This window comes from Gracilinanus agilis, chromosome 4, assembly GCF_016433145.1.
Source record: "Gracilinanus agilis isolate LMUSP501 chromosome 4, AgileGrace, whole genome shotgun sequence".
Classification (NCBI taxonomy): domain Eukaryota; kingdom Metazoa; phylum Chordata; class Mammalia; order Didelphimorphia; family Didelphidae; genus Gracilinanus; species Gracilinanus agilis.
The window spans coordinates 413,801,714-413,829,411 of NC_058133.1; the positions used below are offsets into that span (position 1 = coordinate 413,801,714).

General features: G+C 35.0%; 1 protein-coding gene across 4 annotated transcripts in view; it reads left to right on the forward strand.

Annotated features, from left to right (window-relative positions):
- Positions 1-27,698, forward strand: part of ESR1 (estrogen receptor 1) — a 327,238-nt gene that overhangs the window by 64,257 nt on the left and 235,283 nt on the right. For all 4 annotated transcript variants that reach the window (XM_044671713.1, XM_044671712.1, XM_044671714.1 and 1 more), the window contains one exon: positions 23,907-24,023. In XM_044671713.1, coding sequence (XP_044527648.1) covers positions 23,907-24,023 — 117 coding nt within the window. The remainder of the gene's footprint in view (positions 1-23,906; positions 24,024-27,698) is intronic.

Below are 27,698 nucleotides of genomic sequence, written 5' to 3' on the forward strand. Positions count from 1 at the left end.
ATGAGATTTTTATTTGTTTCAATAGGATGTGTAGGCTTATAGAATGCCTTCTGATGAAGCTAAAGTGTAGCAAGTAATTCATACTATTGTTTTTCTCTTTTAAAGCAACTCTTTATTTTCTATTCTCTTAATTTCCTGTCAGAAACAGCATTATTTTTTCCTATCTTTCTATCAGTTTGACATTGATTTTGTTTCTTCTTACCTTTCCTATCCCACAACCTGTACTGAATACTATTTTTTTTGTCTCTGACCTTTGTCCATTCCACTCACTTTTACTGTTATGACTTCTACTGAAATAAAATCTGAATTTTCTTTTCGTTTTGAAAATTTCTTTCTTTAATTAATTAATTTAGAATATTTCCCCATGGTTAAATGATTTGTATTCTTTCCCTCCCCTTCTCTTTTCTCCCTCCCCTAGATAATGAGCAATTCAACTGAGTTTTACATGTATCATTGGTCAAGACCTATTTACATATTATTAATATGAGTGATCATTTGAGTCTACATCCCCAATCTCATCTCCATTGTCCCATGTGATCAAGCAGTTGTTTTTCTTTGGTGTTTCTACTCCCACAGTTCTTTCTCTGGACGTGGATAGTGTTCTTTCTTACAAGTCCCTCAGAATTGTCCTGGATCATTGCATTGCTGCTAGTAGAGAAATCGATTATATTTGTAAAATCTGAATTTTCTTGAAAATTTCTATTCATCCATTTTGCTACAAAAGGTAGTTTTTCTTTCTTTAATTCAGCAAAAGCATTAAGTTGTTTTGAAAGAATTGTGCCCTATAAACTTTTACATCTCTTACAATATCTAATCTAAAGCATGATATTATAAAAGCAAATATTAGACTCTCAGTAAAAATTTATTAAACAAATGGGAATAGTCTTTCTATTTCTTTGGTAATCATTACTGTAATATTTTTTCAAGTCTTTCTTTATTCTTTGTTCTTTATTCCTTAAAAATTTGGAATTGGGGTGTGTAGAAAACTTCCATAAGGTAAAACAAAAAAATATGTAAGACATTAGAATGGAATTGGGATGAAAATTTTTTAAAGTAACTCTTACTGAATTCTTTGCTTCTTAGAGTCTGCTTTTGTAAATTGTAAGAATACAATCAACTACAAAAGCACAGAAAAATAGAGTTAGAAAGGTCCTTAGAAACAATTTAGATTAACTCACAATTGAACAAGTGTTTTTTTTTTTTTTCTATAATATAGTTGTCAAAGGAGTCATCCAGGTTTGCCTTCAATACCTCTAGCATGGTAGTCAGTTGCATTTCCTTCTAAAAGTAGCCCCATCCCATTTTTGGATATCTCTGATTATTGTTTCTCCTTTACATTAAGCCTTAATCTATTTCCTTGTAAATTCCACCTATTATTATTTTTTTCTGTCTTCTGTGGCCACTCTTGTACATGATAGGTCTTCAAGTTCTTGAAGAAATTATTATCCTGCCCTTTCTCCCTACTTAAGTCTCAAATCTTTTCTTCTTCAGACTAAACATCCTGTCCTGATCACTCTCCTCTGGATGTTCTCCAGAGACTTTGCTAAAATTCAGCACCATGATCTAAACACAGTACTCTAAATATAGGTGGACCTTGGCTTAATGTATCAATCCTATCACCTCCTTAATCCTGGATTCTCTGTATTATGTTTCTCTTAACGTAGATGACAAAATTAACTTTTTTTGGTTATCTCATCACACTGTTATTTATATAGTTCATTGTTATATTCAGATTTCAGATACTTTGATGTCACTTCCCTTATTCTGTACTTGTGGTGTTGATTTTTTTGAACTCAAGCATAAGAAGTTACATTTATTTCTTTTAAATTTCATCTCATCAGATTTAGCCCAGTTTGTCAAGATCTTTTTGTGTCTTGAATGCAGTCAAGCCTGTTATCTAGCTTTCATTTCTTAGAGTTATCTCCAAATATGATAAACATGTCATCTGTCTTTTTCTTCAAATAATGAATAAAAATGTTAAATAGTATTGGACCAAGTTCTAGAGCATTCAAATAAAACCTTCCTTTCACACTAATGACTGAATACTCTTGATGTACTGGCAACAGGATGAGAATGAAGGATAATCATTTTATAGCCTAAGTGCTCCTTGGGAGACTCCTGATATAAAGAGAAATCAGGAAGACTCCCCATTCCCTGCATATTCAGCTGACTTGTTGTGGTAAAAATTTATGCAGGGACATTGACAAGAATTGCACAGAGTAAGCATAAAAAGAAGAGTTGAACTTGAATTGATGGAGGGAGTAACTACATTGATCATAAACTATAGATCCCAATCCACCTAACTATACTAATGTCTAGGCTACATTTCTATATTTTGCTGTCAAGAAGAGCATTATTATGCTTTTCCATTTTTATTCATTCTAGACTTTGCCAATAATCAAAATGAAACTCACTGGCTATAACACTGCAAATTCCATGTTTGCTTTGTAATGTGAGTTTAGGTCAGTGTTCTCTTCAGCCTAGTTAATATATGACAGAGACAACAGGGAACATGGTCTTTAAGCTTTATAAATTTCTCCCTTATTGAAGAGATTTTAATTTTCTAGATGATCCTTAACATCCATTTTAGCTGCAAAACTATGCTCTTTTGGGAGCTCCCTTATGATCCTTTGGGATTTGTTTATTTGTTTGTAAACTGACATCTATAATTTCCTTCATGAAGGGAGCTCCCAATAAGGAACTTCTACCAAGGCATATCAGTGCCTTCTGTAGAATTTGTAATCTTAGAGAACTGCTTGAGACCCAGAGATGTTAAATGATTTACTTAGGAGTACACAGGTAGTATGGTTTGGAAGTGGGAATTTGAATTCAGTCTTCCTGATTCCAAGACCTATTCTGGATCCATTATACCACAGTGTCTCTTGATTTTCCTAAAGAACTTTTTTTTTTCATAGAACAGTTGATGATTACTTCAAATAAGATCTCAGAATGACACGTAATTGACCAGTAGGAAGAAAATAGTCATTAAAAATTCAGTTCTACTTAAAAACACACTTTCTCAAAATTGTTCTATAAAATTCATATTCTGTTTTCAGTTCTCTTAGGCCACTGGAAATTAACACCATTATCAAAAACCTTAGAAAGGAATACATTTTATCTCCTTCATAATGTCATAGTTTAGGAATTTTTATGTGTCATGGACCCCTTTGATAGTCTGATGAAGCCTAGGGAACCCCTGAGAATAATATGTTTAAATGTGTCACATTTTAAAAAATTGTGTGTATATAAATATACACACAGACATATACACACAGACATATATATATATATAATTCAGAGAAAACCAATCATATGGAAATGTAATTATCAAAAAAATTTTAAATGCCATAGACTACAATATAAGATCCCTGCATTGATTGTTTTTGAGGTAATATAAACAGATATTATCCTTTAGCTCAATAGCAGAATCAACCAAATGACTCCGAGGGCCCAGAAATGAATTCTTGGTTTGATAGAGATCGCTTATAAGAAGATATTTTGGCTTTCCACATTCCTGAGTCTTAATTCTGAGGTTGGTGGACATACAATGCAAAACAATTGTAATAAATTAGAATCAGGATCGGATCTTTTTTTTCTTCTAGTCTTGGAATACTCTTCTGGCTTAGTTTGCTGGTCTTGTGTCATGAATAAGGAAGTTGGGGTGAAAGAAGTGCTTGTTGTTGGTTTCTTTATACTTATCTTTGCATTAGTCTAATCTATCAAGTTATACATGTTGAGAATTATTTAAGCAGCAAGTGACAGTTATTTATATTATGGAAATGAAAGATTAGCATTGATTCATCTATGTAATTGTTGAAGTTCTAACCTCATAAAATCTCAAATAGCATATTCCTTTTTCTGCTTGTCACAAGTTTCTGTAATACTCCATATACATCAATGTTTTTGCATACTTTTTATAGAATATTTAACTTCTGGCCCAAACACTAAACACTTAGACCTTTTTGTATTCTATTCTACTACCTCTTGATGATTCCTCAGAGAGGTATCCAGGAGAAGCATCAATGGAAACAATTTAAAGAATACCAAGCAGAAGTGGCAATCAGCCTAAGTGGAATAAAGAATCAGAAAAAAAAAATTAAGGGTGGGGTCAAGAAAAATAAGATAGAGACAAAGGACAATAGAAGGTGGGGTAAAGTTGCATCCTGCTATAGAAAACTCATCAAAGAAATAGTCAAAAAGTGTTATTGTTCCCTGGAGAGAGAGAGATGTTGCCAGACATTAAAAATTTTAATTTCAACTTTTAAAAATTTTGAATTCCAAATTCTCTTCCTTGCTCCTCTCCCATACTGCTTAAGAAAGCAAGCAAGATAACATTGATTATACTTGAGAAGTCATGCAAAACATATTTTTGGAGGAACCATGTAGCAAAAGAGAAAACATACACACACATACACAAAACCAAGAAAAATAAAGAAGGCAAAAAGCTATGCTGTAATATATATTCAGAGCTCACCAGGTGTTTTTCTGGACATGGAGAGAATTCTTCATCATGGGTTCTTTGGAATTGTCTTAAATAATTGTCTTGATCAGAGTAACTCATTCTTTCACAATTGATCATCTTTACAATATTGCTGTTATTATGTACAATGTTCTTTTGGCTCTGCTCACTTCACTTTTCACCAGTTCTTAACTCATTCTATGTTTTTCTGAAACATCCTCTTAATTTCTTATAACATTATAGTATTCCATCACAATCATATACCATAACTTGTTCAGTCATTCCCTAATTGGTGAGCATCCCCTCAATTTCCAATTCTCTGCCACCACAAATTAGTTGATATAAATATTTTTGTACAATTAGGTCCTTTCCCTTTTTTCTTTGATCTCTTTGGGATAAAGTGGTATTGCTAGGTCAAAGTATATGGGGAACTTAAAGCCTTTTGAATATAATTTTAAATAATTTCCCAGAATGTTTTGACTAATGAGGAAGATCATTTGAAAATTCAAGTCAAAGCTATTTATTAAACACCTACTGTGTAAAGAGTGTCCTAGGCACTGGGAAAAGTATAAAGTTGAGATAAGATATGATTTTTGTCCTTATGTAGCTTCCAGTCTAATTGATGATAAGTTTGGTTTGGGGCCTGTTTTGGGGTTGTTCACAGACCTTTATTATCCAGGTGGAGATATGTAGCAGTGTGTTTTAAGTACTGGTTTACTGGACTATAGTTTGGGAAAATGTTGGAATGAGACAGACAGACAGACAGACATATATGGAGAGAAACAGACAGAGAAAGATTTAGGGATAATTCACATATTGGTGATAGTTGATATTGTCAAGGGAGAGTATAAAGAGAGAGAGGATCCAGTGAAGTTTATCCTCAACCCTACCTACCTTCCAACTTCTCTATTACTATATGCTTCCCCCCTCTTCCCCCGTTACCGAGGCTTGTAAGTTAGGTATTATCTTCAACAATTCGTGCTCTTTTATTCTCCATATACAGTAAGTTGCCAAGCATTATCCTTTTTACCTTCTAAATATCTCTGATATTCAGCTCTTCTCTCTTTTGATACTGCCAACTCCCAAGTATAGGTCTTCATTACCTCATGCCTGGAGCACTGAAATAAAATGCTAGTTGATCTTCTTGCCTTAAGTCTTTCTCTACTCAACTGTCAAACTGATATTCTAAAAGCTCAGGTGTAATATATCACACCCCTATTCAATGAACTCCATTGATTCCCTGCTACCTATAATCTAATATAAAATTCACTATTTTGCTTCTAAAATCCTTCCTAACCTGACCCTTTCCCTCCTTGCTGGTTTTTGCATAGCTTACTCCTTAAACTCAATGATCCAGTGATTCTGTTCTCTTTTCTGCTCCTTGCACATGACACTTCCATCTCCTGACTTTAAACATTTTTACTGGCTGTCTCCCATGCCTAGAACATTACTGCTCCTCATTTCTTCTTCCCAACTTTCCTGACTTGCTTCAAGTTTCAGCTAAAGTCCCCCATTCTGCAGGAAGTGTTTCCCAGTTTCTCTTACTGTTAATGCCTTCTGATTTGAAGAACTTCAAGTGTTCCCGTTCATATCTTATATGTACATAATTGATTTTATGTTGTCTTCTTCATTGGACTTTGAGCTCCTTATGAACAGGGACTGGTATTTTTTTTTTTTGGTCTTTCTTTATATCCTCAGCATGTAGCAAGATACCTAGAATATAATGGGCACTTAGTGAAAGCTAGCTGACTGACTGAAGGAGACTGAAAAGAATTAGAGAGAGAGATAAAAAGATAATTAATAGAGTGCCATATTACAGAAGCCAAGGGAAGAGCAAGTTACAAGAAGGAATTAGTTCATATTGTTTAGTGCTTCAGACGGGTTACAGAAGATGAAGACTGAGAAAAAAAGGTCATTCAGTTAGACAAAGGAGAGTCATTAGTGGCCTTTAGGAGAAAAGTTTCAGTAGGAATACTGAGGACAGAAATTAGATTGCAAATAATTGAGGGCTAATGGGGAAATGGAATTAGGGCATATATACTGACTCTTTCCTGAGCACCCATTTATTCAAAATTATTTATTGACTGTTTATTATGTATGCACATGGAATATATTGTATATATATTGTAGCTCAGCTGAGCTCCAAGTGAGGTGAAACTATAAGGAAAGTCTTTGTATTTAAGGGGATTACAAAGGCAGATTTTTGGTATAAATTTAGGTTACATTGCCTTGGTTACAAAAAATTTATCAGCATCTACAAGTTTTCCTTAAGAAAAACAAAACAAAACAAAAAAACAGCCAATACCCAACAAACTGGGCTTCTCTGGTTCCAGAGATAAAAGGGATGAAATCAGTATATGCTTCCACTTGCTTAGTGCAAATTGTTCAGTCAGTGGAAGCAGATTAGGGACTGGTTTCCAAGGCTCATTTCAATTATCCATTCAAGCAAATATTTAATAAGTGCCTACTATATGCAAGAGTCTGTGCTAGGCTGTAAACCTCATTGTGTTTTTGTTTCCTTATTTTTTCAAACAGACATAACGTATACTTATTTTTAGGTCTAAATTCAGAAATGAATATAAATCATTTTGAAACTCGAACATTTTGTATGTGCTACAAATGTTTCCTGACCACAAGTAAGGTGCTGACTTAGCTTCCCTTCAAAGTTCAGGTCAGTTTATGGACCCTACAAGAACCCTTTCCTGATCTCCCTTCTTACAAATCCTTTCTTTGTCCTCAGATTTTCCTGTATCTCTTTTCCTGTATACATGTTATATCTCTATGGAATGAAATAGAATGGGAGTAGAATAGAATAATAGAGGTGTCCTAAAAGTAAGGATATTTTAAGCTTTATATCTTGAAAAATATAGTGCTTTTACATATCTCCAGTGCCTTAATGTTAATTTATGTATATGTGTGTGTATAAACATATATATGTGCATATATATGAAAAATATCTGTATAGAATTTCAGGTGGTATTTAATAACTGCTCAATGAGCTGGGTTGATTCTTTTTTTCATTACCATTCACCTGAGTGATCAGAACAATTCTCTGCAGAGGATATTAAATTGAAGGAACATTAAATTTTGGCTAGATCACCAGGGAATACTCAGGAGACTGAAAATTGGCCGTTTGATATATTTACTTATATTTAGGGTCCACAGTAATCTTGGCTATCATATGTTTTCAAAACTCTTAGAAGCATAGAAACCACCCATGTAGGGAATCTATGTTATTAGAACAGTTCTGATCTTATTCTTTGATTGCCATACCCTTGCCATGATCACTAGACCATTTTCCTCTTTCATGACTCTTCAGGACAAGAACAGTTTGAAATTGTTTTCCTCTGGGTTGAACCATTAATGTTTGGATTTTTCAATGGGATTAGCTGGAAAGATAGTTTTTAGAACTCTCATAACAATTGAACAGTTGAAAGGAGCCTGTCTGGATGTTGGGCTAACAAGCTTGTTGGGCATTGAGCTAATCTTATAAATTGTCACACCTCTCTTCTCTTTGTTTGATGATTATCTAATGTTACAGAAGGCGGAATTTCAGAAAGTCCTCTACTGTGGTGTGGAACAGCACTTGCTTATTTGTTGATCCACAAGAAGCATTATTGAAAATGGTTCATTGTCTCTGGACAATGAGATGGTGGTTACTGATTTCATTATGCTTTCTTTTGTTGCAGTTGTTGGTTTGATCATGTGCCAAATACTGAAAACAATTGTGATTATTTTACAGATGGGAAGTGGGGTGGGATTCTTAACCAGTCAGATTTCTCAAGATTTGCAATTGCCACAGTCAAACTATTGATGGTTTTCTTTTTAAGGGTTTATTTTCATTTGGGAAAAAACCAACAACCTCTTTCTAACTGATTTTCTTTTCTAAAAATGAATACATTTCCATTTTAGGAAAAGATAGTGTAGAGATATGTTTTATTCGTTCTTTGAATGGAAAGTGAAATGTTGATTGAATTTTGGCAGTCACTGATAGACTAAAGGGATTAGCTATAAAAAATGTTGTAATGTATTTTTCAGGTAGTATTTTATCCTTTGCATTGCATTCTGTTCTACACAAATAGGATTGTGAAACAGCTAGATCATAGCATATTTAGTGTTCTCAGGAGATTTTAAGGAATGTTGAAGAAGTTCACTTGGACAGACAACTCCACTTTGCTTTAGTTCTTTTATAATGACTACAAGTCAGAATTTTTTTTAACATCTGAGCTAAAATTTTCTCTTAAAAATAACATGCTAGCTATTTTTATGAAAACATACATTTCTTATTGTTTTCCTTGGTGATGTATCTCTTTTTTTTCTGCCTCTTAAAATTCTTTTCTCTCCCTTAAAATTATCCATATGTGTATAGTGGATGCCCCAAGGGGAAATAATAGTTAACAGTAGAGTCTAATAATGGGTCTTTGGAACAGGGCCAAGTTCTGTAGTCTTTATGTATGGCCCTATTAAAATTGCAGAGTTCATTGGTATACAGAATAATAATTCATAACATTGAAACATTAAAGTCTGAAACTGCTACAGTTGTTGAGTTCAGAATGATGGTTAACTTTTCACTTAGGAACTGTTACAGAAATTCAATATAGCAATCATATGATGTTCCTAATGAGGATAAAATTGGACTTTTTTTTTTCAATGTTATGGAGATGTACCTGTTGAGGAACTTCTATCAATGAAGTTTTGTACCTTCTCTTCAATTTGTAGTCTTATAAGTTATATGGCTTGCAGTGTAAAAAATTTCATGACATCTTTTCAACTAGATATTTAGCTTTTTGGGATCCAGGTTCACATTTTATCCATATTTGTGTTTTCCAAAAAAGTGTCTAGTACAGTGCTTGTATATAGAAGGAATTCAATGGGAAACCCCATAAACATATTAATAAATGCTCATCTTAAGTAATACAGATGAATTCTTAACCTGATGTTTCCTAATTTACAATTTATGTTTCTGGAACCTTTTTCCTACTAAGTTACCCAACTTAAACCTCACAATCAACCCAGTGTATTATTAACCAGCGAATTTCTCATTTGCTGCTTTTAGTAGAGATCTCTAAAGTCATTGTTGAAATGAACTGAATGTCACACTAGATTTTCTCTCTCTTCTAAATTTCGATGAAGGTAGCTCTGTAACCTTTTACTCCCTTCCTGGTGACTGCAAGTAAAGGGTCTCCTTTGACATGTGCCAAGGTTAGCTTAACTTGTTTGAAGTTGAAGTTTTCAGGAAGTACATTGATACTTCAGCATTATCTCATTCTCTCTAAAGATAAGATTGAAATCTACTCATACCTGCTTGTGAATCTCATCCCATAAATCCTCAACAGGATGCCCACCAATATAGTAGGGATTTTCTCTAGCTTTACTATGTAGCAATGGGACACATGAATTTTCCATCTGTTATTATCCATCACTCTTTCTTCACGATGGGCTCACCTCCTTTTCTGGTAGTATAGCACTGATAGTATCTTCATGTGATTTCTTGCATACACTTCTTTCTTGATAGCATGCTGTAGCTGATTTATGCCTACCTTGTGTCTTTTCATTATCCTTAGGGTAACATATAATCTCAAATGCATTTTACTGTCATTTCTTATTTTCTTAGTCAATGATTATATTTTCCTTTGAGTATTTCATTTCAAGAAAACATGTCACTATATTCTAAGCCTTTATATTTAGGTAATTGATGAGAAATTACTTAAGAAATTTCAAAATATTATCATTATTTTCAGGAGTCAGCCACTGATGGCCTGAAAAGGAAGTTCCACTTAATATTTCTACATCTTACCATACTGCTTTATTCTCCAGTATCTGATTAGGCATAGAATATCATAAAATCGCCTTTTTGGTCTTTCTCTCAAATGGAGAAATTGACCCTCTATTGTAGAAGGTCACAGAGGGCAGTGCCTCAAATGGAGAATTACCCTATTTCCATACAGCAATAAAGATTTCAGTAACAAAGGTAAGATTCTCTGTAACTGGTGGCCATAGACTTTTGGCTGGAGGTAAGTTTAGTTATAGGTTAAAATAGAGTCATTGCTATTGTCTTCCATTGAACAAACCCGTTGATCAGCAAGATAAATTCTAAGACCAAATCAACATTTACTTTCCAGGGCAATAAATCTCAATTTTCTCCAGAAGGTTCAAACATATGCAGCCCAATTCTTCTACACATGATATGTAGCTGCATAAATTTACACAACACTTGGACACACAAGGTGGGAAATATTTGCTTGATCTGTTTCCAGCTCCCACCTGTACCCTTGGCTCAGAGCTATTTCCTGGCAATACTATCCCTGCACATCATTTAAATGTATCATAGGATCATAGACTTAGAGTAAAAAATCATAAAAGCTCTTGGAGACCATCTGGGACAGAAATTATTAACATGTTCTCTGTGAAATAATTTTAAAAATTTGGGGAGGTCACTGTGTTTTGATGCAATTGGTTTCCTTTAAAGCACGTGTATTTTTTTTAAACCCTCACCTTCCGTCTTGGAGTCAATACTATGTATTGGCTCCAAGGCAGAGGAGTGGTAAGGGTAGGCAATGGGGGTCAAGTGACTTGCCCAGGGTCACACAGCTGAGAAGTGACACGTGTATTTTTTAAAACATTTAAAAACAGAGGTTCAGAGGTATCACCAAACTGCCAAAGAAGTCCATTACACGAAAAAGATTAAGAGTCCCTAATCTAGTGAAACCCACTCATTTTATAGGTAAAGATGCCTAACTCCAGAGGGTTGTACTGAATAATCTGAGCACATATAGGCAGCAGAGCCAGGATTAGAAACCAGGTCCTATGACTCTAAATCCATTGGTTTGACCATTTTCCTTCCAAATGAAGTATCATGGTGGAGCAAGAGGCATCCTGTGTGACTTCGGGATACATACTATTTTTCTCAAGTCATGAATGATTCTTATTTTGTTTGTGAATGCTTTATAGGGTAGAAAACAAATTTATCTTTAATTTGAGGATTAAACACAGTATATTTTTGTCAGATATTATCTGCCTGGTAATACTAAAAACAGATTCATGAAGAATATTAATAGATTTATTCTTTGATGATATGTAGTCTTTCCTTTGATTTTTTATTTATTTTGCCTATCCTTGTGAAAATGTGCATGTCATTAGTATATTCTAAAAGTTTATCTCTCTTTAGTCAGCTCATTTATAATAATTATAATAAAGAGTTGACATTATACTTATAATCTTTTTTTCTTTAGCAACTGAATAAAAAATTAATTCCACTTTCTTAGGTGCTCTGAAACCCTGTAGGGTTTTTAAAAAATTCATTGGTAAATTGTGTGGATAGAGGTGGTTAGATATAAGACTTAAAATGTATTGTTCAAATCAGCAAGAGTCCATTAATTTTCTTATTCATTTTGCAAACTTTTTTTTTAATTTTAAACCCTTAACTTCTGTGTATTGACTTATAGGTGGAAGAGTGGTAAGGGTAGGCAATGGGGGTCAAGTGATTTGCCCAGGGTCACACAGCTGGGAAGTATCTGAGGCCGGATTTGAACCTAGGACCTCCTAGAGGCCTGGCTCTCAATCCACTGAGCTACCCAGCTGCCTATATTTTGCAAACTTTTATTAGGTACCTAACAAGGGGAAATTACTTTGATAGTTATTGGAGGAAGATAGAAGGATAAATGATAATCTTTTCCCTCAAGGGGTTTATACTTTAGTAGAGGGAAATAAGACAAGTTCATAGATAAATATAATAAAAGTAGAATCTAAGTGCAGAAGAAAAATATTAGCTGCTAGATGATAAACAAAACAAAAATGACAAAGGAAGATTTTAAAGCTGGAAGTGACCTTGAAAGGCAATCAGGTCCCTCCTCTCCCCACCTAGGAAAGATTGTATATGATATGTAACACAGGGGGTACGTGATGCTGATGGGTTGATCTTTGGCTTGATGTAGTATTCTATTCAAATACAACATTTTGATTTTTTTAATACTTCAAATAATAAGCCTGTATTGGAGCATGGTGTACCTTAGCATTTCTTCCCAAGTAAAATGTAGCAGTCTCACTAAATGGTTAAGGTCTTCTATTATAAGTGGAACAACTTTAATGAGAATGTGCCATCTCTTCTACTAAGAGCTTTTTCCTTATTAGTAATACTTTTATGAAAGTTTTTATTTTAAGACTAAAACAATGAAATAGGCCAGCCATACCCATAATGAAACCTATAAATTTTTGGAGCAGAAGTGAACTGACAAAATTATTAAAACCTACTATTGGGCTATCTCTTGCTAAGACAAAGTAGAAATTCATTTAAATGAATATTTCAAAGAATGGTGAAAAGATTGTAGTAGGATAGAACGCCATTAAAATGCATATCTTAAAACCTGAGTAAATAGCAGTATTCAAATTTGGAAAATATTTCTAGGAATAGTTAATATATCCAAGAGAAATTAAACTATGTTAGTTTTAATTTGAGTCAATCACAAAACACATACACATTAGAAAAATAACAAGTTATAAAGATGCAAGAGAGATTCTCGATGTTAACAGAGTCTGAATGATATTTAGCACTTATTGAGTACTTAGCATTTGCATGGCACTTAACATTTCTAAGCACTTTATAGAAAATTTATAAGCAGCAATGTACAGTCATAAATAGCAGCCTTGCAAATAATTTTTGGAAATTATTAGGCTCATAAAAATGGTTTTGGCCCACAGAATTTACATTAGTTTCACCCACATGCAAACATTTCCTAGTCTCTTCTTCCTACGTAATGGGATAAGATGAGGGTGATACATATTTCAGTAGCCCAAAACAAACAAATAAAACCCTTAAACATTTTCTAGTTCTACACAATCATATTCTAATTAAAAATCTATTGGAAAGAATGTTGAAAAAAGAAATTGACTTTTCACTCCATTACCTAGTTTTTCTTGACCTCTCCTGATTTCATAGGATTATTGATATAGTACTGGAAGGAATCTTAGGGCCAAACCAGTCATTTGAAGAAATGGAAGCCTAAAGGACTTAGATGATTTGCCCAGTCACACAGGAAGCAATTTGAAATTATCCACAAAAAGTTACTGAACAGTGCATGCCATTCGACTGAGGTATGCCACTGTTGGTTCTAGAATTAAAAGAAATAAAAGAAATGAGAAGGTCCCATATGTAGAAAAGTATTTATCACAACTCTTTTTGTGATGGTAGTCCCATTCCTCCATCCCCAGAAATTTGGAAACTAAAGGGATGCCAATTATTTGAGGAGTGGCTGAATACATTTTGGCATATGACTGTGATGGAATATTATTGTGTTATAAGAAATTAGGAAGTGAATGATTTCAAAGAAGCATGGACAGAACTGAACCATATTTAAATAAACAAAGCAAGAATAATTTATTTTCTGACATTAGGAACATAAAAAGAAACAAAATCTGAAGGTTTTTATAAACTGATGAGATTTAAAATGAGTAGAACTGAGAGAACAGGTTATGCAATATCAAACCTGTAAAGACAAACAACTTTGTGAGCTGTAAGAATTAGCATCAGCACAATGACCATCTTTAATTCCAGAGGACAGATGATAAAACATGCCCTTCACTTCCTGACAGAGAATGGATAGATTTAGAGTGCTGAATATGACTTAGACATGTCTGTGTATGGGGAAACTAGGTGGTGCAATGGATCGAGTGCTCGGTCTGGAGTCAGGAAGTCTGATCTTTCTGTGTTCAAATCCAGCCTTAGACATGTATAAGCTGTATTGCCCTGGGCAAGTCACTTAATCCCATTTGCTTTAGTTTCCTCATCTATAAAATGAGCTGGAAAAAAAATGGCAAGCCACTCTGACATCTTTGTCAAGAAAAACACAAATGGGGTCATGAAAAATTAGACACAACTGAAAACAAATGAATAAATTTTTTGCTTGCAGCCAATGAGAGATTTTGTTTTGCCTGACTAGGCATATTTGTTACAAGGCATTTTTTTTTCTTTCCTCTTTTTAAAAAATTTTCACTAAGGTAAGGAAAGAGAGAAAATAGATTTCTGTGAACTACATTTGAAAAACATATGGGGGAATGCTGTATATGTGGAAAGTAGCATATACTTTCAGATGAAATCACTGTATTATTAGTTTTGCATGTTTTAATTGGTGTTAAGAGACACATTCCAGAAAGGAGGGCAATTGTTTGTAGCGTAAAAACAAACTACGTCAATAAACCAAACACCAAAAAAGAATACCAACTTATATACCAACTCAAGTTCTTGGATTTCAGGGCCATCTAAAGGTAATTACCATCCACTGTACCTCATTTCCTCTTTTAGGCACTTTGGTATCAATTTCATTACCGACAAATATTTTCACTGAGGAGAGGGAAGGAGAATTGCCATTTTTCTACTCCCCAGCAAATACACACCTACTACTTCCTGCTGTTGGCTTATCTTTCCAGTGCTGCCAGATTCAGAGTCAATGATGGCAGAGAGAAAGAAGAAAGATAGGGGAAGGCATGCTAGAGCTGAGCTGGTATAAACTCATCTCCTATCAAAACATCAAAAAGAAAGCAGTTGATTCCAAGGGCCCAACAATAAAGCTTTCAAGTCTCTCTGTTTTCTGGGTGCCCTGTGGTCTCTCCTCCTGTTCATCTAACTCAGCATCCAGATTTCAAGAGTGTTTGCAGAAAGAAAACATTTAGAATTCCTTAAAACCCTGGTATGAATTTCAAATCACAGTTTCTGCCTTGTGGTTTGTGATCCAATACTGGACAGGCTGAGTGTGGAAGTAGAAGGAAGCTTTGTAGGGTTTCTTCTGATGTGCAACTGCAATTTGTTCTGCCTCCAATGTTACAAATCCCATTAAAAAAAAGAACATTACCTCATTGGGAATTTTCCTTATGGATGAAGTTTTATATAATTCAGGCATTGTTCTTATAAAATCAAGCAATAAATCTTGCAATGGATTTCTTTTGAAAGGCTCTCACCACTTTCACAACATAGACACAGCAAGTTGTTTTAGTAGGTGTTTTATTTTGCCTTTTTTTAAATGTAAGTTTTCAGAGTGCTTATTTAGACATAATGCACTTACTGGCTCCTTCTTGTGTTTTATTGGAAGAAACAAACAGTTGTTAATGGGTATTGAGTTTAAAGAGTTTGTCTTAATGGCATGACTCAATTATTTGATTTTAATGAGTTTTTTCCTTGATGGTTTATCAGTTTTCCATTTCCATAGATATTAAAAGAAAAAAAAACCATACATAGTTTTGTGATTAAAAAGCATTGTATTAGCCTGCTATGGATTGGACTTTTGTTAACTTTAGAGAATCAATTCAATTGTGCCAAACCCAACCATTGTCCATGTTAAACAAGATGGTTCAGGAATTTCACTTCAGCCCTATAAAGATATATATCTAAAATGGGCTGGTTGTTTGTATGGCCAATTTAAACAGGAGGCTCAGCCAATATGCCTCTTGCCTAACTCAAAGCTCCTAGCTGTTAGTTTGCAAAATGCAGGGCATTCGGGGAGAAAGTCCAGATTATTTTTCCCCCTGTGCATAGTTACAACTAATTACTTTTGAATATGACTGTGTATGGATATTACATCTCTTTAGGACCTAACTGTTCTTTTTCTAAATTGTAGGCTTTTTTGGGGGGGGGAGGCGAAGTATTTGGGGTCTGATGCAGAATGAAATACACTGTATAACAGCTAACTGTCTGAATACAAAAAAATAACATCTTTTAGGTGAGGGTAGAATAATTACAAAACTCCTTTTGCTCACTCAGAGTTGGAATTTGGCCAAATAGATTTAGTTTCTGGTTCTATTACTTCCTTAATCTGTCCCCATTAATAAGGACAATTCTAAAAATAACCCCATTGCCTGTATGTTTGAGGCAGTGTGTGGTCTATCACCACGGTTACACATTTATAATTCAGCTAACTCTTTGATTGGTTCCTCTTCAGCAACAGAAGAATGCAGATGTTAATTTGATACGAAGCCTGTTTATACACTGGACTTTATAATGTATATCTAAGGATAGAGGACCAAGTTTTATGAGACCAGGATTTCTGTCAAGTTCCCACTCCACCCTGCCCTAATTGGGGCTGACCCCAGAGCTGAATAAAGAACAAAGAGTTCTGCAGCCAAAGCCTTCTGAGACATGTCATATCTTGCCCTCAGTAAATTGGAAAATTTATAACTTTATCCAGTAAGTTTGTGTTAAATAGTGCAACTCATCTCCTAAATTTTTCATAAATGGAAAACACATTAAAAGAAAAAGTAAAAAAAAAAAAAACCTCTTGAGCAGAAATCTAAAAACACTTTCCTAAGAATTTAGTTTTAACCGAAAGTAATCTCTAGCCCATGATGAGGTCAGATTCAACTCCTGGTGTTGGATGCCTACTATTTAGCCTATGATATTAAAGCAATGTGTTCTGGGTTTAAAAGGGAGGTCATAATGCTGTTGGGATTAGAAAGCCCAGCTATGGATTTTCTTAATTTTAAATTTTTTTTAAAGAACGCTTATTTTCCTGTTTTTAACAGAAAAAAATGTTTCTGTTCTAAACAGAAGAGTAGCAGGGGCTAATCAATTAGGATTAAGGGACTTGCCCAGGGTCACACAGCTAGGAAATGTTTGACATCAAATTTGAGCCCAGATCCTTCTAACTCCAGGCTTGGTGCTCTATCCATTGTGCTGCCTTGCTTTCTAGTAATTCCTTCAATTTCAAATCTGGTACTGTATTCAGTGACTGTCTAGATCTCTGTTTGAAGCCTTTCTTAACAATAACAACACTAATAAATGAACACTTCTATAATGCTTTAATGTTTGCGAAGTGCTTTATACCCATGCACTCGTTTCTTTTGTTACTTCAAAAGAATAAAAACATAGCTTCATAAAATTTTTAGAATTCCATTTTCCCTGCTCTCAAATTATAGTGTGCTAAGCAATTCCAGACAAATTTGTTGTCAATACTTTTTAGAAAGAGGTTCTTCAATCTTTTTCAGCTACCTGTTCTAATGGTAATGAATTGTGGCATTCGGGAACTTTTTCCTTAAAACAATAACAGTTCAAATATTAGCTCTGCTTCTTGCTGTTCATTTACCATTTATGCATACTTGGCTAAGTTCAACCACTTTTGGCCTTCCTTGGACTAGACCAACTCAGGATCCTTGCAATTCGAAACCTATGCTCTTTAAGTTTTTGGTGTTAATTTAACAATATTTTCTCCCCTTCCAAATTCAGTATTAATGAGAAACAAAAGAGATTTCCTCTTATAAATTGCACATATAATTTTATTCCAATCCGCTATTCTTTGCTGAGTTTTGGAGGTGACCCTGGGTTCTTTAAGGCAGAGCACAAGCTTTGGCAAGTCTTCAGCTATAAAATTTTCAGGTACATGACTGGCGATGCCTCTTGTTTGGAGAAAAGCCTAGCTGTCTTCAGAGAGAACTAGGATCAGATTTTCCCAAAGGGTAAGAAAAATGTTTTTGGCCACACACACAAACAGATAATCTACTAAACTGAAGAATAGATGCTATTTGCATCAGTAGAGGGCTTATGCTCATGGACGAAGATAGAGCTATTTTAATTAGATATACACCTGGTATAATGACCATATAGAGATTGGAAGACGACTTGCGTTCATATAGCCCTCTAAGGCTTGTAAAATGCTTCACACACATTGTTTTATTTGATCTAAACAAAAGCCCTGTGAAGTAGATACTTTTATTAATTCCTTTTTACAGAAGACAAAAGTGAGGCTTGGGGAGATCGTGACTTACCTAGGGTCAATGGGACTAGACTAGGAGGTATTTGAAGCATGATTTGTAACCAGATCTTTCTGATTTTGAATCTAAAGTTCTATTCCTCACAAACCTCTTTCAGATACATATTATGATTTTCAAAATTAGAAGTAAAATTTTAGGAAGATATAAATAGGGACTGCAAATTTTGAAAGGTTTTCTGGAATCTAACTAATTCCATGTGGAAATATATACAAATCTTTGAAAGATAAAATTTCCTGATATGGCATAGAATGAAAAAATGTTAGAACTGTAGGCAGATTCCGTTTCTGACGTTTACAATCTTTGTGACCACGAGCAAGCAATTTTAACCTCTCACAGTCTCAGGTTTTTGACCTATAAAATGGGAATAGCATGGATTTTTCATAACTATCTTGCAGGATTACAAAATGAGATTGTATACACACAAACACACACACATGCATTTAAAGCTTTTTGTAACTATGTAGGACTCAAAGCACAATATTAAAATCAGCTATTACTGTTATTACTAGTAGTAGGCAACTAGGTAGTACAGTGGATAGAGAGTCGTGGACCTGGAGCCAGGAAGATTGAGTTTAAATTTGGCTTTGGAGGCTTACAAATTTGTGTTCCTGGTCTAATAAGTTAACTTCTGACTGCCTCAGTTTCCCCAGCTGTAAAATGGGGATGTACTTCACAGATTCATAATGAGAATAAAATGACATGATATTTAGAAAGGATTTTATAAACATTACAGCACTCTATAGATGATAACTATTATTATTATTATTATTATTATTATTATTATTATTATTATTATTATTATTATTATTATTATTATTATTATTATTGAAAGCAGCTAGCTGGTGTAGTGAATAGAGTGCCAAGCCTGGAGTCAGGAAGACTTGAGTTCAAATCCAGTCTCAGATGCTTGGTAGTTGTGAGACCTTGGGCAAGTCACTTAATACTGTTAGCTTTAGTTTCCTCAACTCTAAAATGTTAGAGAAGGAAATAGCAAGCCACTCTAGTATCTTTGCCAAGAAAACCCCAAAGGGGTCTCAAAGAATTGGACATGACTGGAAACAATAAAAATTATTAATGTCATCATTATTGTTAATAATAATTGCTTTCTAATACCTCTTATTATGCAGTTTTTTTTAACCATATTTGATTCATTGTGATTCCATTTGGGTTTTTTTGGGGGGCAGATACTGAAGATTCTTTGCCATTTCCTTCTCCAGCTCATTTTATTGATTAGGAAACTGAACCAAAAAAATTTAAGTGACTTGCTCAGGGTCACACAGCTAGTAAGTATCTGAGAGTACATTTGAGTTCGGCAAGATGAATCTTTCTGATTCTAGGTTTGGCACACTGTCTACTATATTGCCTTTTATTAGCTTATAGTTCCAGTTAATTGGATCAAATCAAACTATTTTAATGGCTTAGGTAAATAATAATTAACAACATTCTTAGGGGCAGCTAGATGGCTCAGTGGATAGAGCTCCAGGCCTGGAGATGGAATGTCCTGAATTCAAATCTGCCCTCAGACACTTCCTAGCTATGTGACCCTAATCAAGTCACTTAACCCCAGATGTCTAGCCTTTACCTCTCTTCTGACTTGGAAGTGATCAGTTCTTAGCAAAAGACAAGAGTTTAACAAATAGACATTCTTCTTTACCTTTTACATTATGGATGCTACCAAAGGCATGACCAGAAATTTCAAGTCACAAAATATAATGAAAATGTTGGCTTTGTTCTTAAGGAAAAGAAGAATCAAAGTGAAATGAACAAACCAAATGAACAGCACAAAATTCATGCAGCTATGAGATGAGCTGAAAAGCTTATTCAGAGACAACACCTAACATAAGAGCATTAGCCAGTTGTCAGTTGACCCCAGAGAGAAAAGAGGCCAGCATCAAAGAGAAATGCTCGGGGAAAAATTTAGCAATGATAGTTATATGTCAGCAGGCTATTATTGTGCTTTAATGGATTACATACGTTATACTAAATCACATGCAGATGTTTTTTTTTCTTTGAAGAACATCACAAGGGTGAGCTAAGCAATGCTAAGGAGGAAGGGACAGGTTTAGCATGCCATCACTGGGAAAGGAATCTATTTTGGGTAAAGAGTTTGTGGGAGACAAACGTTTTTGTCAATGGCTTTGTGTTATTGTTTCTACAATATTACCTAACTATTTCTTCTTTCTCAGATGTTGAACACTGCTCTCTTTTACAACTTTCATGTAAAATATTGAATTTGTGGGCACCCAAAAATGCATTTTATTGATCACATCATGGCATTCTGTTTATCTTTTCAGATAACTACTATGACTACACTGTTCCTTCCCACCCCCTAACCGTTATTCTGTCCATTTAGTCTTCCCGGTTGCCCTTGATCACATAAACCCCTCTCTGAAAGGAAGTAGCAACCTGAAAAATACTCTGGAGACTTTTATTTGCCATTTCACCATGTCTGAACAGTTATAGGACAAGTAAAGACATCACTGAAAGAAGGAAGACTCTGGGTATGCATCTCAAATTTATCACATCCAGTTCATGTATTCTTTTGTGTTTTTTATGAAACCTTTAACTTCTGTCCTAGTATCAGTTCTAAGACAGAAGAGCATTAAAGGCTAGACAATTGGGATTAAAAGACTTGTCCAAGGTCATACAGGTATATGATTTTTCTTGACTCTTCTCTCTCCCTCACCTCTTGATATCTATTTGAGATGTCATAGATTTCAACTTATTTTACTGCTGTAACATCTCTTGCATTGTTCAATATTTAAAATTCCCTCAGTCATAGCTATAAAATAGGCACTTATTATGACCTTCCTGGACTGTAGTAGACTATTAATTATCTTTCTGACTTCACCGTCTTCTTCAATCTCTGTTTTATGTTGTTAAAGATTAATCTTAGGCAAAGATCCAGTTATGTCATTCCTTGGCTCAAGAATCTACATTGGCTTTTTAATGCCTACAAATTCTCATAGACTCATAAAATCTAAGAACTTGAAGGAAATTCAAAGGCCATTTAGTTTAACATATGACCCAGGTTCTATGTGAATTTACACTTTTTGGGTACCATTAATTTTGCCACCATGAGGATCTTTCTAAGGTTCTTCTTTTCTAATTAGTGACTCGCTAAGGATGTAATTTAATAAGAACTCCACCCATATTTCACTTCACTGATGCCAGATTATATTTAGTCTCCTCCTTTTCCTCCTTAGGTACAATAATGCTCCCCCCTCCCCAGGATACTCTTCTACCCTTTTCTTCTTGTTCCCCTTTATGTTCTGTCTTTTGCTATTAGAATATAATGTAGAAGCTGTTTTCCTTTCTTATATTTGTATCACTGCTGCTTAACTCAGTGCCTGACTTGTAGTAAATGCTTAATAAATATTTGGGGACACAGTGTCCCAAAAGTCTTAATGCAGTTTTAAGCTAGTAGAGCTTAACATCTATATAGATATTTGTTTGTCTCTGGACTTATCCTCCTTTGCCAGCCGTATCACAATCTCTTGTTCCAGTTAAATTGGATTTTCCTTTCTCCCTCTCAAATACCCATTCTTCATTTTTGTGCTTTTACTCATTCCATTCATTATGCCTAGATTATTATAGTGATTCCATTCCATCCTGTCTCTTCCAACAACATGCCCCCTCTGTCACCCCCATCATTTATTTTCAATCCCCCTCTGTCCAGTGGTTCTTTATTTATTGCTATAACCATGCCCTTGTCCTCTCTAAACCAAAAGAATGTTATCTTTTCTCCCACTATCAAATTAAAGCTTTTGGCTTTTATAGTTAAATTTTTTGAAAAGGCCATCTATGGTAGATGCCTCCACTTTCTCTTCTTTCACTTTCTTCTTACAATCCAGCTTCCAGCTTTATCATTTCACCAAAATTGCTTTCTCTAAAGTTACCAGTGATTTCTTAGATGCCAAATCCAGTGACCTTTTTTCAAGTCTTATTCTCTTTGAACTCTCTGAAGCCTTTAAGACTATTGATCACCCTTTCCTCCATGGTGCTTTAGTCACTCTATGTGAGATACCACTCTCTCCTGATTCACTTACCTATCTAATTGCCTTCTCAGTCTCCTTTGTTGGATCCTTATTCAACAAATACTAATCATAGGTGTTCATCAGGGCTTAGTCATTGGTCCTCTTCTTCTATGCTACTTCACTATTGATTTCATGTCTCCAACAAACATTTCTTAAATACACCCCCTTCTCCCTTCTGACACTGGCACAATTCTAGTGCAAACCCTCATCACTTCATATCTAAACTATTGTAATAGCCTCCTGGTGAGTCTTGCTGCCCCAACCCCTTTCCCACTCCAACGCATCCTCTATTCAGACACCAAAATGATCTTCCTGAAGTTCAGATCCAATAAAGTCACTCCCTGTAACTCCCATCCCTCTTCACTCAATAAACTCCAATGGCTCCCTATTGCTTCCAGAATAAAAACCAAAGTCTTCTACAGGGCTCTCAATACCCTTCATAACCATTCTCCTACTACCTATTTAGACTTTTATATCTTGCTCCCAATCATGTACTCTTTGATCCAATAATATTGACCTGGCTGTTTCACAAACAAGATACTCCATCTCTTGGCTTTGGGAATTTTCTCTGTCCTCAATACCTGGCGTGCTCTCCCTACTCACCTGTACCTACTGATTTCCCTGCCTTCCCTTAAAGCACAACTGAAAGATCATGTTTTACAGGAAGCCTTTCCCAGCCCCCTTAATTCTAGTGCCTTCCCTCTTTTGATTATTTCCTATTGATATTGTATGTTTAGCTTGTTTACATATACTTGCTTGCCTGTTTACTCCCCTATTAGACTGAACTTCTTGAAGAGAAAGACCATCTTTTGCTGTGGTGTGTTTTTTTGTGTGTGTTTGTTTGTTTGTTTTTGCATCCCCAGCCTTCAGCGTAATGCTGATAGGAGGCATTTAAATGTTTAGCCATTGTTTGAATGTTTTTCCTGTCACATGAATTTCCTCCCCATTCCATAAAGTTTAAATCCACTGCCCCTTTCTATATGAATCTCTATCTGATCTCCTCCATCTGTAATGACTTCATATAGGACTCAGTCAGTCAATCAATACATATTTATTAAGTGCCTGCTATGGGCCAGGCAATAAGGCTAAGTGCTAGGAATACAAAGAGAAGCCAAAGACACCTCTGCTCTTTAGGAATTCACAACCTAATGGATTAGAGAACATATAAATGACTACATTAAACTAAGCTATAAATACAAGATTAATAGGAAATAATAACTAAAGGCAAGGCATTAGGTTTCAAAGGGATTTGGAAAGGCTTCTTGTGAAGGTAGGAACTTGAAGGAAGTTAGCTGAGACTTGAAGAAAGCGTAGGACGGAGGAGGTGAAAAAGGAGATCATTCCAGTCATGGGAGAATTAATCCCTGAAGTACATAAAATAGCTGGGGAAATTGAAAGCAAGGTTGCTAAGCTGAAATTTGCTTTCATTAATTTTTTTTCAAGTGACCCACTGAGGAAGTGGCTAAGGCAGGAATTAAGGTTAAATCTAATTTGGTTAAAGTGATACATGACAATTGCTTGATTTGGCTTGGATGGCAAGTGTAACCACATCATGAGGTAAGTGTTATGCAGCCTCATGAAGATGACACCACTGTCTTTAGTTTGAGCTACTTCAGTTTCCAGAAATCATATTTTTTTTCTCCTCTTGCTTTGAACAGGGCATAATGATTACATGTGTCCTGCGACCAACCAGTGTACCATTGACAAGAACAGGAGAAAGAGCTGTCAGGCCTGTCGGCTACGAAAGTGCTATGAAGTGGGCATGATGAAAGGAGGTAGGTACCACCCGTCATGGACCAGACATGATGCACTTTATTATCGTAACACCTAGTGCTTGTTCAGTATCACTGGCATAAGTGAGATGAACTTTAATCATCCTTCTGTTCATTCACTTTTCATTGAGATTGTGATTACTGAAAAGGCACCACAATCCAAATAGATATACATTTATGTTGTATTTGCATGTGTATCTATACCCACACATGCATTCAGACTCCCTCAGTTTCTTCCCTGGCAGTGGATAGATCTTTTCATGCTGAATCCCTTGAAGTTGTCCTAGATCCTTGCATTGCAGATAATAGTTAAATCATTCACAGTTGATCATCCTACTTGATTGCTGTTGCTGTGTACAATGTTCTCTTGGTTCTGCTCACTTTATTTTGCATCACTTCACATAAGTCTTTCCAGGTTTTTTGGCAATCATCTTGTTCATCATTTCTTATAGTATGATAGTATTCCATTATAATCATATTACCACAACTTGTTCAGCCATTCCTCAATTGATGGGCATCCCTTCATTTTCCAGTTCAAAGAGGTAACTTTTAAAAATAGTTATTAGATAGAAAATGACTTGGCCAAGGTTATACAGGTATTAAGAGGCAGAGACAGGATTTGAACTCATTATCTTGTGGGTAACCATCCAGTATGACCCCTTTATGAACTTAGCTGTTCCTTGGATGATGGAAAGATATAGTCTGTCACTGGCTTCATACATTTTCAGTTTAGTAGGGCCTGTCAGAATTTTGTTCTAGTCTTGTGCCCTTTGAGAATATAGGGTCACCATACAGCAATGAGCAATTAGGTTAAGACTTTGAAAGAGGTGATTATAGGACTATAGTGACAAATGTACAGAGAGCATTAATACACACAAATAGTGAGAAAGTCTAGCCTAGTGGGCCTTAGAATGATAAAGACCTGTATTCAAGTCCTGCCTTTGAGATATATTGACCCTGGGCAAGTCATTTAACTTCACAGTGACCTTAACAACTTTCCAAGATCATAAATTGCAGAGCCTGCATTGGGAGAGAGAGTTTTCTTATCTGAGAGTCCCCTATAGCAACAAAACCACAGGACTGATCCCTATTGTGATGTCTATATACAGATATCTGCAACATATGCAGAAGTGCTTTTAGGATAAATAGGATAAAAACTGTGCTCTTTATTTGTGCTAATAGAAAAAAGCATCCTAATGGAGCCTGTGATTTTCAAAAAGAGGAATATGGAAAACAGGCTTGAGTTTCTTATTTGAAGAATAAGAAATAGTTGGCTGCTTAAAACATTCAGGAGTACTTGAACAAAGGTAGAAGGAGAGGGAGGGAGACCCAAGTGTAGGAATCAGCGAAAAGATAAGCCAAGTTAGGGCTGATGAAGAAACAGTGAGAATATCTTCTGCCCATGGTTAGCACTAGGGCTCTGTAGGTAGTTATGGGATGCAACATTTGAAGTAAATTTTCCATGATGCATAGATGGATTGTTTGATTTACACATTGGGTGAACTATGACTAAATGTCGAGTGTATAAAAAGGCAGCTTTAATTCAAAGAGTAATTAATTCCAAGAATTTAACTGCTGTATTCAGAAAATGACACTTTGAGTCATAAACAGATTAAATATTTAAGGAATTCATCTCTCTCAGAGCTTTTGGAGAATTAGTAAGACAATTAAACTCACAAAAAGCTACTTAAGGTAACTTGATATGTGACAAGAATTTAATGGTATGTGAAAGAGCTGCAATTTGAAACAGCAAAAGTCCAAGTCAAATTGTTCTGCTTTCTGAGATCCTAGTTTTAAAACAGCTGTTTAAATTCCCCAAATTCCCTCAGAATGCCAAAAGTGTCTACTTGTTGAGTCTGAGACTAGTTTTTTTCTTTGAAGAAACCCAAATGGAAGTGATATTTTCATATATAGTCCTTGTATCACAAAAAGACTTCTATCTTCTTAAAATCTATATGATGTATATGTGTATGAATATTATTTCAACTTAACAGATTTCCTAAATGTAAGCAGAACAAAAACCTCCAACAGTATCAAAAAAGTCCCAAACGTAAATATACAACATAATTGATTGCCTCCTTCTATTCAATTTTTCATGCATCCACATTACAAGGTGTCCCCAAAGTGTCCGTGTACTTTAAAGCTATAATAGTTTTTATTTTAGGGATACCCTGTTTATATGCTTAAAAATGTTTATCGATATGACTGTTGGGTGGCACATTGGACAGAGAACTGGCCCTGGTGTCAGAAAGACTTGAGTTCAGATATGACCTCAAATACTTACTAGTTCTGTGACCCTAGATGAATCGCTTAACACGTCCACCTATATAATCTGAGGATTATCATAGCATTTACCTTCCAGGGTTGTTATGCAGATGCTAGCTATTTTTAATATAATTTTCATTTCCAGATATATCCTACCTTCCTCTTCTTCTTCCTCTACTACTATCTTTTAAAATAAAGGAAAAAAATGGCGTTGATTTCTTCATCTAAACACTGTCTGTTCATGTCTTTTGACTATTTATCAATAGGGGAATGGCTAATATTCTGACATGTTTGCCAAATTTCTCTATATAGGTTTGATTTGAGACCTCTATCCTTATTGATTAGGTAAATGCAAATCAAAAGAACTCTGTGATATTTTCTTTCACCTATCAGATTGGCTAAAATGATAAAAGGGCAAAATGACAAATGTTGGAGGGGATGTTGGAAAAATGGGGACACTAATACACTGTTGGTCTGAACTTATCCAGCTCTTTCGGAGAGCAATATGAAATTATGCTCAGAGTTTCTCTCCTTAGCTGGTACACAAAGATGGCTCTAGTGCTTCCCTGCTACAGTGCAATAACATTCAATTGTCTTCATGTACCATAGTTTGTTTACCCATCTCCCAATTGATAGGTTTGTTTTCAATTCTTTGTTAATGCATTGTTCTGAATTCTTGGCTACAAAAAGTATTGCTCCATACATTTTGGCATACTTGCATATATTCATGTGACTCTAAAATGCATGTTTCTTAGTGATCAGTTATTGTTTGTTGAATGTTTAACTATGCACTGGTATGTGTGAAGTTGGGTCGTTCTTTGGCAAAAGTCAGGCTTCTGATTTGTAAAATTGTAAGCTATGAGAGCATCTTACATAAATTGTATTATTTACCACAAAACTTTATTGTTCTTTATTTTTCCCAACACTATTTAATACAACTGATACAAAAGATCCCAGTCATCAACCTCTCAAATTACACTATGAAAATTCATTCAGCGGACAACAAAGTATGATTATCCAAACTCCAAAATTAGTTGCAAAGTAGAGTTGGGACAAAATAGATCTTGATGACAATTTAAATTAAGTCAGCTTGGCTTCTCATAAACCACTTTCCCTCCTTATGGTAAAAAAAAAGGAAAAAAAAAAACAAAATTTTAGAGGGCTCTTGGTGCAGTAGGCAAAACACTAACCTGAGTACTCTAATTCAAATCCCAGTTCTTCCATTTACTGTGTGAAATCCTGGGCAAGTCACTTAGTATCTTTACACCTCAGAAAAGTAAGGAAATTTAACTACATGATCTTTAAAGTCCATTCCAGTTCTAGACCTATGATCCTACCATTTTATTTTAAAGCCATTATCCTTCATATTACTTTGAAGATTAACCCTTAAGGATTTTTTGTTTATATGAAGAA